Source organism: Anas platyrhynchos, chromosome 2 (assembly GCF_047663525.1).
Source record: "Anas platyrhynchos isolate ZD024472 breed Pekin duck chromosome 2, IASCAAS_PekinDuck_T2T, whole genome shotgun sequence".
Classification (NCBI taxonomy): Eukaryota; Metazoa; Chordata; class Aves; order Anseriformes; family Anatidae; genus Anas; species Anas platyrhynchos.
Window position 1 is genome coordinate 42,231,342 of NC_092588.1, and position 14,795 is coordinate 42,246,136.

At 37.5% G+C, this 14,795-nt stretch overlaps 1 protein-coding gene across 3 annotated transcripts in view; it reads right to left on the reverse strand.

Annotated features, from left to right (window-relative positions):
• Nucleotides 1–14,795, reverse strand: part of SS18 (SS18 subunit of BAF chromatin remodeling complex) — a 38,689-nt gene that overhangs the window by 6,143 nt on the left and 17,751 nt on the right. The window contains exons 5-9 of one of the 3 annotated variants that reach the window (XM_027452209.3): nucleotides 12,824–13,045; nucleotides 4,186–4,353; nucleotides 3,401–3,505; nucleotides 1,112–1,204; nucleotides 271–393 (exon numbers count right to left, since the gene is read on the reverse strand). In XM_027452209.3, the coding sequence (XP_027308010.1) occupies nucleotides 271–393; nucleotides 1,112–1,204; nucleotides 3,401–3,505; nucleotides 4,186–4,353; nucleotides 12,824–13,045 (711 nt within the window). The remainder of the gene's footprint in view (nucleotides 1–270; nucleotides 394–1,111; nucleotides 1,205–3,400; nucleotides 3,506–4,185; nucleotides 4,354–12,823; nucleotides 13,046–14,795) is intronic. The other 2 variants (XM_027452210.3, XM_027452211.3) reach the window with 2 other exon arrangements.

Genomic DNA, 14,795 nt, shown 5'->3' on the forward strand with positions numbered 1-14,795 from the left:
GAGGACACAAAAGAGCGAACCCTTTCTAAGTTACAGACACTTGTGAAAACATTCTCTGGCCACTGTTCAGCTTTATGTGCAACTACATAATCCAAGCTTGCCAAGAGACCTACTTCCCAACAGATACTGTCTTCTACACTTTGTTTTGGTCCAATGAAATAGGATTCTTGCACAAGCTTGGCCTTTCAACCCAGTAAAACAAGGAGAGAATAACATATGAGGATCAGTTAGTCTTTCCTGCGATTACTGTCTGCATCCTCAGGCTCTTACCATAACCCTGCTGCTGTCCAGGATAGCCTTGTTGGCCTGGATATTGCTGCTGTTGTGGTGGATAACCCTGCTGTTGGGGTGGTCCTTGATATGCATCTTGCTGCTGACCATATTGTGAGTTTCCTGTAAGATGATTGCAAGAAAGAAGAGAACAACTGAAGATACTTACTTTCATCAAATATTTTTCCTTCTAAGATGCACAGCCAACAACACAAGAACAAAATGAAAATGCAATATTGATTTCAAAAACTGAACGAAACAAAGAAAACTCAAACCAAACAGAAGGAATTCGGCCAAACAAACTGCAGTTAAAGCCAATTTTGCAAAGTTGAACTGCAGCATTTTCAGCATCTCTGCCAAACGAGCATTACATTTACTGGAACACCACAGTCATAAGATCATGACTATGCTAAATAAAATAAAAAAAAAGACAAAATTAAGGACAGCTACAAGAGCACAGACTAGCTACACAAGATCAGCAAGCTGTTTCCTAACAGCACTATAATTATACAAAATATATACACACACAAAAAGATATACAACTGAACCAACAAATTTATGTTTAAATAAAAATTTCCATTGAGATTAAAAAAATCTCTAAAGTGTTTTAGTCATTTTACTGTTGTTAGAAATGGCAAATTGTGGTTATATATTTTAGGTGTTTGCAAGAAATTATTCTGAATGCTCCAAGTTCCCTGCAATTTTCAAGACAGCCAGCAACTAGTATTCTACAAGAGCTTTGCATGGGTATAAGTTGTGTTGTGCAGGAGTTTTTGGTCCCGTTGCGGGTGGGGGAGGAAAGGGAATGTATGTGCGTATGTGTGTGAAGGTATATAGATACCTCCTTCGTAGTAATGTTGTGAGGAATCCTCATAAGGCCTATCGTAGCCTTGTTCAGGATACGACGGTTGCTGATAACCGTAATCATTATGACCTACATCAATTCGACAAGAGACAGGAAGAAACGTTAATGGCCTCTGAGTGAAAACCCTAAGAATATTTCATTTCTCAGAAAAAGGAAAAAAGTTTTCAACTGGATATACATGGAAAATAATTTTCAATTGTATTAGCCAAAGATTTATTAATATGATTTCCTTTCATACTGAATTAACATGTGACAGGAAAAAAAAGGCTTAAAGCACTAGTTTTAGCAACATCACAGCAAGGGATGGTCTTAACCTTCTGATAATCCTTGTTGGGGGAAAAAAAAAGTACTTTATCTTTCACTCAAAAAAAATGAAAGCATTTAGGCCTTTCACATGTAAATAACCTGAATTAAATTAGAATGAACAAAGAAAGCAATTATCATACTTTGTCTAACACCTGTTCTGCTGATCTCCAATTCAAAAGCATATGCTAAAAGCGGTGTGAAATATAACAAATAAAGCTCGATGAAGTTATGAACCACAGTCTACATTAAACTTTGAAGTGACAGAAAAATAACATTCTCAAGGTCAACTTTTCCCTACAAACAGGATTCCTACAAGGCTTAGAAGTAAACTTTTCCTCTTACATTCCAATCCTGAGTAGAAATCATTACAAGCGAGCCTTCCTTTTCGGATGCTACAGGCATCTCTGATTACGAAACCAATACATTCAGTAAGCACCCTACCTCTTTGTTGCTTTAAGAACAAATGTGTCTTACAGATGACAGAAAATATATTGCATAGCTACCCTGGTCAAAAAAACAAGCCAAAATTGTGTTTAAAGCTGGAATAAAATTATATCAAGGAGGTAATCTAGGAGAAAACAGTTTTGAAACTAATGAGTAATCAGTTCTGGAACTCTACAATACTTCATTGACTGAATTTAATATAAACACATAACCATTAACACAAGCCTTAAAACATATGCTCTTTATATTCTATTGAAGAGGAATAATGAGGTAGTGATTAGAAATGAATCTTTAGAAGGAATAGGTTTTTGGATTCATAGGTGCTGCCACGGAGCTGTCAATGGTAACGTCCAATTGCCCTTACTACAGTAAACTGATCATAACCATTTCACGTTCTTGTGTAACATAAGTTCCAAAACATAAGGTGAATAATTACAAGCTATGCAACTTGTAAAATAACTGCACATTTAGCTCCAAAAATAACGCCTGTAAACTTCTATAGGTATAGCTTGATGCATCTTAAAGTCAATTTAATAGAACTTAAAATTCAGGCAGCTAACTTGTGTCCTTCTATTTGCAATGAGTAGTTGCTTTTGGCAATTACTTAACTTTGCTTTGTAGTTGGACTTGATGATCCTTAAGGGTCCCTTCCAACTCAGGATATTCTATGATTCTATGTGTGGTTTTTTTTCCCCCCTTAAACATCAACATCTACCACATTCCTTGAACTTCATAAGATACCATTAAGTTGCACACGGTTCTCACAGTAGTCATGAGTCAACACCTTTGTTCTCCCAGCCTCTGCTCAGCCTAAAAACAGGTTATTCACAACTTTTCTAACTTATAACACAATCCAATAGCTTTCAGAACTCTAAATTCCATGAGGTAGGAGAGATTTATGCCATTCAAAGTTATGGTCTTGTCTTGAAAGCACTGGGGGGAGTTCGAAAGAGGATTCACAATTACAAGATCCTCAGGGCAGGGACCATTTTATTCCTTTGTAAAATTACGCTAAAGGCCCATACCAATAGCCGCAGTAATACATTTGTGCGGCATTAGAACTAAGCACTAAGGTAAAAAATAGAACATTTACAGAAAAAACTTCTTTTAAGCAAGTTTTTCCATTTCAATAGACTCCTTAATAAAAGGATATCACCCCCTTTCTTATTTATAATAGAGTTATGGTAGCTGCTTTAATTAATCTCCATTATACTAGATATGCTAAAAGCATAGAGGGTTCCTTAGATACACCAATTACAGAAATTTCATTTTGAAATACTGTTGTTATAGTTTCAAATAAAATTACTACAAATTAATTTTACAACTTCCTCAGAGTATTTAACTAGTCACAGTACCTTAAAACTGCAGTAACAATTCTGAATTTGGAAGCTTTTGTCAATGTGAGATACGATACTCAATTACTACTGCTGTCCCATTCCCTAACTTTGGGCATTTGTCTACATTAATATTGGGCAGGTATAGAAAACGGGAAAGTTAACATTTATGAGAGATTACCATCAGGGTAATATTGCTGGTTCATGCCTTCTGGAGGACCTTGTCCACCATGACTGTATTGGTCCCCATAATAGTCTTCCTGGCCTGAGTACTGCTGTGGTGGGCCTGAAAAACCACAACCAGTCAATACGTAAATAACTTGTTTTCTCTATTATAAAGCCTGCTATTTTCTGATTTTACTATGAGAAATATTTCTCAGATGTACTCCCCACCCATATATTGCTGCATCTCAGATAACATGTAATCTGATTGACTTTTTTCTTAAAAAATACATCTATATACACACACAGTTGTTTGGCTGCACTAGATTAAGCACATATGTATCAAACTTCAGTTCTGAGCTCATTTTAGGAACATGCATTTAACATCAACAAGGTGTTAAAAATAAATTTACTCCTTTTCTAAAAGGACTGGAAAAAAAAAGCAATATTGCACAACACTGTTCCTTTTTTGTAATTGAGCAAATTCAGAACAATACAGGTACTTAGTTCCTTTTCTATACCTCTCACTTTAATATCGAAACAGAATTCTGCATCAGCATGATTTTAGATGCTTTTTATCAGAAAGAATTCAAAAGAAAAGCTCATCTTCATGTTTCATGGTGATACCAGTAACCCATTGCTTCAAGAACCACCCTTATGAAGATAACAAAGAGTATGCAAACAGTCTGTAACTTGGACACCCAATGATTTGACTGAAATCTGGTGTAAGCAAGAACATGATTCAACATAATTATTTTAATGGTTATTTAAAATCCATGTAAGAACACTGAAGTGAAGTCCTACCTTGCTGTGGTGGTCTGTACGGAGGAATCTGTCTCTGACCCATCATGTGATTTCCTTGGTTAACTTGGCCCATCATTCCCATGGGTGGCTGCTGTCCCTGGTAATGCTGGCCACCTGCTTGTGGCATGTTGTATTGCTGGGAAGGAGGCTGCTGGTGCATCATTGGACCTATGGAACAAAAACAGCAAATGTTTTCTGTAAGACGTGATTCGTGACTAAATCTTTAAAAAAAATCTATTAAGGAAAGCTCAACCTTAAACAAACAGATCAAAAAACTCTGTGCTTCTAATGCTCTCAGAAGGATTTCTTGTTTCTGGACAGACAGGCATGCAGTGAATGTAGGCAATCAACTCAGTAAGCAAGTTATAAAATAGAACTAAGCATAAGCAAAACTGCTTTCAACTGAACTTTTTTTTTTTTTTATCATCTTAAAAGAAAGCATAGATGAATACCTGGTGGTGAAAACTCAACAAGTTATAGAAACGTTATTTAACATCACGAATTCCTTAGGGCATAGTTTTAATACACATGTAGTTGTTATAGTCCATGAACAAACCACCTAGCTGTTATCACAAAGCAAACAATTTTATCTAGCCTGTAAAGACAAACCGCTTGTACCGAGTCAGACAATCACACGATATGCATTATAAAGACAGACCCACAAGGCCTGTTAGAAAGATCTTCCACACTAAGCTGAAGAAAGTTTCTACGAGCCACAGGAAGAGACCAGCAGAGATGAAGCACTGCCCATGTCTTATCAACCAGGAAAATCTGGTTCAGACTTAGAGAAACGCAAACCAGTAATGAAAGCAGACTGTTAAAGAGCGTCTTGCTGACACCACATAGCAATGAAAATGATGATTAAGCCATTTTATTATGTGATTGCAGGTTATGTTGACATAACTTTTAAGAAGTATAGCCTCCTCACTTCCTCTGAAGCACCAGTTCACAGGAGTTATTTCAGTATTAAAAACATGGGAAGGTGTAACAATGAGCTATACTTTTTAAACAACATTTTTATAAAGTGCTAATTCAAACAAATTAATGCACATTACACATTTTATATCGGTGAAACCCTAAGCTCTTTTTAAAATACATCACAAAGCAACAAATTAAGTAGTCACACTAAAAACCAGAACAAATCAAAATATTAAACTAGTTCAGCCACTCCTTGTCCCTCCGTATCAAGACAAAAATGAAGATAGCACAGAGTAAAACTAGGTAAGTTCTGCCATTGCATTTTTTATTTTTATTTTTTAATAACAAGGTGCTGGAGCACAAGCAGAAGGTCCTATATCGAAACTGCAGCACTAGCAAATTGGCTAGGTGTAGTCAGTAGCAATGGATTCACGTAAGGAATGGAACAGAGGCACTTAGGCCCTCTCTGTGTGGGGTTACAAGAGAAAGTTAAGCCAAATTAATTAATGGTATGAATTCAAAGTGCGTTAGTTAAATCCCATTAAACCCCTGTGTGGAATCTCTCAGTGAGAAGTGAAGTGGCCTTAGCTACGTTAAGCTTAATTTTCCTCTGAAGATAAATATTGGCCGCTCTTAAGATGATCTAGTTCTGCTTCTATTCTTCAGCACGACAGTTTCCGCATGCCAATATTAAAGTTAAAAAAGCAGTTTAAATTGAGACGCCGTAATTATTTTTCACTTAAAATATAGTTATTTTTTTCAATCTTCTGAACAAGTAGGTGATTTAGATCATTCTGTTTCACTGATTTCCTGTTTAGAGGTACTGAGAAAGATTAGGCAGCCTTGAAAAAAAAAAAAAATAAGAACTTGTTGCCGTAATATTCCTAGATCTCAAGAAAGCTTGTTAATTAACAATATTAATATTAGTCACAATACAATGTGATAAAATGTGTTGGGTCCCCACGGTGCAATGTAGAGGTTTTCTGTTTGCTTTTTAAATTAGAACTTCATTAACGCTTTGTAGAGCCACAATGAGAATTCACTTCCCTGTATCAGACTGTGCATTGTGTTAATAACTGTGCGCCTGGCCTCCTTCCAGTTTGGTTCAACAGCTCTCTCCTACTATGAAGATGCCTCGCAGAGGAGCGTGGGCTCCATCAGCTCACACAACAGAACCCACAATAGTACTTCTGTGGGGTGAGGGAACTTTGTATTTGCTTTTTGTTTTGAAAAAGCCTACAATAAAACTACCTATATTCATCATTTAATGCTTGTATGACAGGTCTGTAACCAAGAAAACCCCTTTGCGAAGCTTAGGTCAAAAATGTAAGATCATTAGTTCATGATCTAAGAGTTTCTAGGAAGCAGTGTGACCAGTAGGGCTACGGAAGTGACTGTCCCCCTGTACTCAGCTCTGGTGAGGCCGCACCTCGAGTACTGTGCTCAGTTTTGGGCCCCTCGCTACAAGAAGGGCATCGAGGTGCTCGAGCGAGTCCAGAGAAGGGTGACGAAGCCGGTGAAGGGTCTGGAGAACAAGTCTTATGAGGAGCAGCTGAGGGAGCTGGGCTTGTTCAGCCTGGAGAAGAGGAGGCTCAGGGGCGACCTTACTGCTCTCTACAGGTACCTTAAAGGAGGCTGTAGAGAGGTGGGGGTTGGCCTGTTCTCCCACGTGCCTGGTGACAGGACGAGGGGGAATGGGCTGAAGTTGCGCCAGGGGAAGTTTAGGTTGGATATTAGGAAAAACTTCTTTACTGAGAGGGTTGTGAGGCATTGGAATGGGCTGCCCAGGGAAGCAGTTGAGTCACCATCCCTGGAGGTCTTTAAAATGCGTTTAGATGTTGAACTTAGCGATATGGTTTAGTGGAGGACTGTTAGTGTTAGGTCAGAGGTTGGATTAGGTGATCTGGGAGGTCTCCCCCAACCTAGATGACTGTGATTCTGTGATTTACAGTACATTTTTACATTCCACTTAAAATATAGCTCTTGAAATTCCAGCCAGGTCAAATCAAGCTATAGTCAGTAGAAGTCATTTTACGATTTCTTGCAGAATTGGAGATATCACAAAGAAGTTAAAAAAAAAAAAACACATACTGTGACAGAATGGTCACTAATCTCAGAAACTCCTTTCACAGACAATTGTTCTTCATCAAACTTTAGTACTTTTATTGGAGAGGGGACAAAATACCTGATTTGCATAGGGTTTCTGGGTTTAAGAAAATATTGTGTAGGGCTGTCACAGTGAATATGCAGGTACAGAGGCACACTGCTGCACTTCCAAGGAACAACTCTAACTTTGGTAGTGCAAACCCAGATATGCCCTACAAATGATTCTTTACATTAAGGAAGCTGCCTTCACACGTCAATATATTGGAATCATTCTTGGGATAAAAGTCTGAAAAAGATGGCAGGAATTCATACAGTATGGCCTGTGAAGAGTACAGGTATTTTTCACAGACATTAAAGAGGCATATGAAAAATGCACAATGTAAACCCAAACCATGCTTGCAAAGTAAGTGAGTGTATAAAGAAAGCCATACAAGTGAAAAATGAACTATTCAATGTTAAGTTTAAGTCTGCGTTATCAAAAATGCACAATATTCTCCTCAACTGTTCAATTCAAGAAGTCTTCTACACCTAGTAAATGTGAAAAGCCTGTCCTTGCTCCAGCCAAGTGTCTCGTAAGTAGAACAAGCATATAGGGAGGAAAAGGTGTGAGGATTTGGTATGAGGATTTAAGTAACAATAGGTTGCGTAATCGATCTTATAATTCCAGCTAATCTTGTGGCAAGAAATTACTTGGGGAACCTGTCAATATAGTCATACGTAAAGCAAAAGGGGTGTAACAAATTTAAACTAGAAATCGGCCCCAATAAATCTGACAAATCTGTGAAGAGCACTAAGGATGAACAAGCTGTAGGAAAGCTTAGGTGTTCAAAATGCTTCCTTAGCCTTGTCTCTTCTGCTGAAACAGATAATGAAGGACAGGAAAAACAGACGTGGTTGAAGCTTCTGGAAGGGGAGAAAGGCAATGAGGAACCATATTCATGAACAGCTCTGCTGTTATGACTGAAAAGCTGAAGGAAAGGCTGGCTATAACCAAGAAGCAAAGTAAACTGTTGTTTCTTCAGTCTTAAATGTGTAGGTCTTACTGCTTAAAAAAAAAAAAGTCTATTCTTACAGTGTTTCACAATGTGCACAGGTAACAATAAAGCAATCAGGTATTCACATCTAGAGTATCAGCAAAATGCACCCTGCTAAGTGCTAAATCTCACCTTTGTATCCCCTGTTGTATAAAAATAATGAAGTGTAAGCCTAGAAATACACCAACCCTCAACAAAACCTTTATTGTCAGTGTTTTCCTTTAGGGTTACAAAAATATACAATAAATACTTATTTTCAAACAGACACTGATGATAATACTTTCAAGAGCTAGCTTTAGAAACTCTACTAAAGGATAAATTTAAGTTTCAATTTTCTCAAGATTCTTGAGAGAAGCTAGAATTCAGATGCCCTTGTCAAACCACAATCCCAACGTTGTTTTAACATTAGAAGAAGTTTAAACACTTTTGAGAAAGACCTGCAGGATATGTAATTTTTTGCTACTCCTATGAATTAGGCTGCAAATTAAAGGTCGTTGAAACACTGCTTACCCCACAAAGTTTTTCCTCAAACTGAAGCATTACCTAAGGTGCCACTTAAGGGAAAAATAAATACATAAAGATTAAAAGCATATAATAAAAAAGAAATCCGTTAGTTACCATTATTGCCTTTTATGTCTCTTTAGGAAGACAACAGAACCATGACACCTCTTTACACCTGTTTTTCCAAGACATTAGAACTGCAGTGTCTTCTCTAGCTAGACATCCCTACAAAGCCAGCAATAGCACACTTGCACTTCAGAGTGTGAAAGCAATTTTATTTTTCCTGAAGAGATTAGATGTCAAAAAATATTAGATTACTCTGCTTTGTTCATGGCACCACTGCTGCTGTAAGCAGATGAGATACTGAAACTAAGACTTCGCTTACATGGGAATGAACAGATGGAAAGACAATCACCAGAGATCCTCAGCCTCAGAAAACAGTTCATCCTGATCTCTCATACCCTGAATGTGTTTGCATTTCATATAACTTTGGATGTTCCTTCCCATCTTTGTGATCTCTTCCTATTAACTTATCATCAGAAGACCCCTAAAACTTCAGTGGAAGTTTCATAAGCTAATCTAAATGAGACTGTCATGAAAAAAATTTCAGACAAGATTAGTCTTCTTCAAGTGACCAAGTCAACAACCCATTTCCATGTAGACTTCAGCTGTTAGAAGGAAACCTGTTCTGCTCCTCCCTCAAAGAAATGTGTAATGCTTATTAAATCATTACTGAGGGAGTTGGGCAACTTGCTTCAAGCACTTCTGGCAAGGGAATTGACTCTAGCAAGAGAATATGAGAAACAAAATTTGAGATGGCAAAGGCATTACTTTCTTGGTTCTTACTCTTAAAGCATTTGAATTATAAATCTATCCCTGTAAGAGACCTGTTCAGTATAAATAGGAGGAATTTCCATACAAGCTTCAGGTTCCAGAAAATTACAGTTACCCCTCCCATCTGAGAAGTCAAACACTGGCAAGAATTTTTGACTTCATGCAACTAAACCTTACCATACAAAAGAACAAATGCACCCATAAAAAAGAGCTTCTACATCCAATCAGCTGCTGCTGCTTCCTATCTTTTTCGGGCTGCTACAGTAGCTTTTTTATTGACAGACAAATCGATGAGTATGGAGAAGACCAAAAATAAATCCAACAATGGGTTTTGTTACTATGCATTATATTGCTTAAGTTCTAATTTTCTTCCTACCAAGTGCATCTACCTCAAGAAGTACATATGCAGTAAGACGTTTTGCTAGAATCTGCACATAAAATGTTATGTTAAAAACACTCAAAGTTAGATCAAACCTTTTTGCATGTTATGGTGTCTTCTGTTACGTAATAGCACACTTTTTCTACAAGTCCTGGCCTCATCCAGTAACAGATATTATTCACTGAAAAGTTACTCAGCATTTTTCCTCCTAACTGTTCAATGTGAGATGCCATGCCTATTCAAACACAGCTTTGAGGACAGAATTATTAATTTACTCATGGGCTTTCTTATGGCGCTCATAACTAAAAAGCCCAAATCTTTGCAAAGAATATGCTTTCACAACACTCCCGTGAAATCAGATGGCATTATAAACTCACCATCCAACTCACTCCTTTGCAGATAGGGAAGCCATGCAGGGAAAGATCAAGGTAAAAACATGTTCACAGCCAACTTGAGATGCTAAGACCTTACCTTTCAAAATATGCAACATTATATTAAGCTGGTGTCATTATTAACTGACAGAAATAATAGAATCTCTCATTCTTAATATGGATCACCTCTTCATAAAGCAAAGAAACAAAGCATGCCTAGGGGTTCACAAATGCTTCCTGACAGCAATACTGAAGTTCTGAGAACTGTTTCATTCTGGATGGCAGCACACACTACTGATTAAGAAGTCTTGGCCACCTACTTATATCTATCATGGTCTCAGCAGACTTACCACAGACTTAACTGCCATTCGGAGTCACTAGAGAGGGAAGATAGACCTACATTTCCACTAATTTGCTAACAAATCTCAAAACAAATGCAACAAGCAAGAGTAGAAAGTGGCAGAAAGGTATTACGTAAATGTATCTTGGAATACTTCTAGGTCAAAAATCTTCACTATCAATACCTAACAGCCATGCACATCTTTAGAAGGACATTCCCTACCCCAACAGTTGAAAACTGACTAATTTTGGACAACATTTTAATTGAACCAGCAAAAGCAAACAGCACTTTAACAGCATAATGGACCAGCTTCAAAGCCTTGTTCTAAGGCAATGGAGCTGGATTAGCTGATCTTTGAAGGTCCCTCACAACCCAAATCATCCTATGATTTACATAGGAAGTCCTCTATTTACTAGTGTTTCTGTGCCACACTAAAATATCTTTAAAATGTAATTTTTCATCCCGCTATCTGAAATTAATCTGATTGTCCACTTCTGTGAAGCTTCCATGAAGTATTCAACCTTGAAGCAGACATTTGAGATTGAAAGAACTTGAACCTTAATGGGAAAGCTTACTGTGACCTTACATGCAGGCAATGGTGCTAGCTCTTGCTTTAACAGGAGATTTTAATCTTGTTCTTGAGCCTATAATTTGGTTAGATACCACTTGATTCTTTATTCCCCCAAACCTATTTTTTATTCTTTATTCCCCAAAGCCCACACTATTATTTGTTCAGAACAGAAACCTTTTCAGTATCTTTCTGCGTAATTTCTAATGAACAATTTTCAAGTTTCACAGAGTACTGAAAATGCAGCATGGGAATATTATGAGGAATAGTAAAGAACATTGTTTTGAGATGGAATAATCACTGGTCCTAAATTGTAAGCCAGTCATACAAAGTTAAGTTCGTTTTGGTGGAGCAACTCAGTTGATTGCTCCCTCATGCATACTGCTACGTATTTGTTAACTCTCTGCAATCAGGAAGTTTCAACTGAACATGCACGGGGCTTTTCTACTGCATCCTACAATGCGTACAAAATTACTCTATTGTGGATTGCCACAGCTAACTTGTGAGTTCAGAGTCAAAAATATTCATATTTGTAATGGTTTCCTCTGCTATGTGCCTATCGTTTGTTTCCTTTACTGTTACATTTCAAGAAAAATGCTATTAATTATGTGGACAACAGAAGACTCATCAAGACAATGCCACTAGATGTTCCCCCCCATGACTGGAAAGATAGCCTTGAAGAAGAAAAGAGCATGTTCCACAGCATCAGAAAAAAAAAAGAGACTAAAACCTTGACTCAAGTCATACCCTTCAGCTAGTAAGCATGCTTAAGTTCACACAGACTGAAGAACAAAACCAAAACTTTGCCATATGCGGAAGCCTTGCATAAAAATCTATATTGTGTGTTCTAGTGGATGGTGTGTCCAGATTTAACAGTTAAGCAGAAAATACCGTTTGCTGACTTGTAAAGGACACTTATAAGAATAGACAGTTTAGATGCAATTTAATAATTTGATCTGTTGTGACTCTAATACAATATTTTAATTCTGTGATGTCCTTGCACTACAGTAAGGACCAGACTGTCGACAGGATACATCATCTGTTTGTGCTATGTAAATATCCTAGAAACAAAATTAGTTTTGAATTTTACTATATACACAAGGACATCTACTGAAAACAGTAGGGAGTAGCAGATTTGGTCCTGGAACTGAATTTTATTTCTGAAGATTAACAGACATTCCAAGCTAAACCAGCATGCAGCAAAGAACAAAGATTAATTAGGTACAAAAATCTGAGGGCTACCTGACTTTAATTTTTCAATTCACTCAAGAGACTGAAGAGTACAGAGATGTATTTTATCAACCCAAGCAATAATTACACTTAGAAGCCTAAAGTCTAAGAAAAATAAACAGCAGTTCAAATTTACAACTCCTGAAAGCAGATGCAGTCCCAGATTCTCGCACAACACCTGAACACAGTTCAGTGTCTGTAAATAAATAAAAAGTCACTGGCACATTGGAGAAGAGAAACACAGGGTCCTACAAACATAGGACAAGGGTATTTAGAGTAGGAAATCCACAAGAAAAAGACCAACTAATAAAGTTTGAACAAGGCACTTCTGTGGAAGCATACAGGCACCTCACTTACCTTGGTTTGGTTGCATGTTCATGTTTGGTCTGGGACCATAGTTGCCCATCGGCTGCCCCTGGCTCATAGTCATCTGATTCTGCACGGGCACACTCTGCGAGGATGGCACCGAGTGATTATAGCCGCCCATCGACCCATGGCTACTCGAAGGCATGTTCATGGAACTGTTCGTCATGTTGAGTTGGTTAGGGCCAGGTCCTTGCATAGGCATATGGTTAGGTCCTTCGGAAAGAAAAGTGGGGAGAGGAGGGAAGGTTCTACATTAAGCACTATACAACAAGCAAATATAAACACTGAATCACAAAACTAAATAGAAGTTATTAAATACAATTACTTTAAAACAGAACTAAGTGCTTGCTCACAATGTCCCAAGCTTTTTAACTTAAAAACAATATCAAAGTGCAGTTCTACTATACAATATGTTTTATTTTGTAGAGCAGCTGAAGCTACCAAAACAAAGGTGTGAACTATCTTACAGCTCATCTTACAACCATACCATATACAAAACTTGTCTTTTTAGTACTCGCACAAGACACCCAAAATTTCAACCTTAACAGCACAAGATCAAGCACAGGATCAGTTTAATAGCCAGCTCAGTAGCTCTATTAAAGCTTAATTGTTACAACTACTATAACATTTGTTTATTTGAATGAATATACTAGGTATTTCTGAAAGGTAACATTTTTTCTAAGGTCAGACAGTGTTAACACTGATATGGTACAAATAAATGTAGAACAAAAAGGGTTGTAGTCATACTTAACATTGTTTGAACATAAAAACTACAGTCCATATTCTGCAACTGTACGTACAGTTTATTAGGGTGGGAGATGATGACTAAAAGGACAGCCAACAATTTATCAGCTCACTTCTCATGCCGACAGAGGAAGAGCAACCTGTTCTTATATCCACAAGGCCATCTACGTATTTTAATTTAATCCCCCTCTTTCTGAAACCCAGGTTGGAACTGGACTGTTTTTTGACTTGGATCTACTCTAAATGGATATTTCAAGAAGTACAAACATTAATTACATCATGCTACAATACCATCTGAGCCATTTTCTCATTACTTCATCTGGGAGAAGTGAACAGCTATTAGGAGTAAAATTAGTAAGAGGCATGACTAGATATAAATACAAGAAGTGAGAAAAGTAAATGAAAGGCAAGGATTATGCATATGACAAGCATCACATGAAGAGTTTATGAAGACACGTATAAATGGAGTATGTGACAGAGAGGAGGTCAACTGTAAACAAGGCAAGCATTGACACAGAGTTCACCAAAAGACCATTGTTGCCAAGCATGCCATAGGCTTCTCTTATTAACAAATAGAGAAGGAATACAGAAAACTTAAAGAACATAAAAAATTATTCCAGTAGAGCTGCAGGAGGACAGTGATCCGGTTATGCATCTCCACACGCACAGAAAGCATCTGCCTTCACATGTAAACAGCTCCTGTGCTCTGCCCTGACTAAGGAAATAGCAGGGCTAATCTAGAACAGAATGAAGGCAAAAATAAAGACTTAAGCTAAAAGCTGTACACAAGGTCACAGAGGCAATACCAACTGACCTGTAAACAAAAACACAGAATAAAAAAGTAACAAAAGGTAACAAATTAAGGAGCACAGCTACTAAAAGCAAACACCAAGAAAGAAAATACATTTAAGAATATGTTTATCCACTTGACCTTTTCAAGACACTTCACTGAAATAGATAGGATTACATTGAGGAAAGTGAAAAGGAAAATAAAAGGTATCATACATGCAGTTCACTGTTCCTGCAAAACAAGGTAAGCAGAGATTGCTGAATTGTACAGAGGCAGATAATCAAAATACAGGAAAAAGAGACAGTGAATAGGACTATGACCATGACAGAGAAGTACAGTTGCCAGTACTGTGCCTTCTTCAATTTAACACAGTCTAACCCTGTAATAGAGAGAACAGGGAGACTGTTCAATTAGGAAAAATGAGCTCAT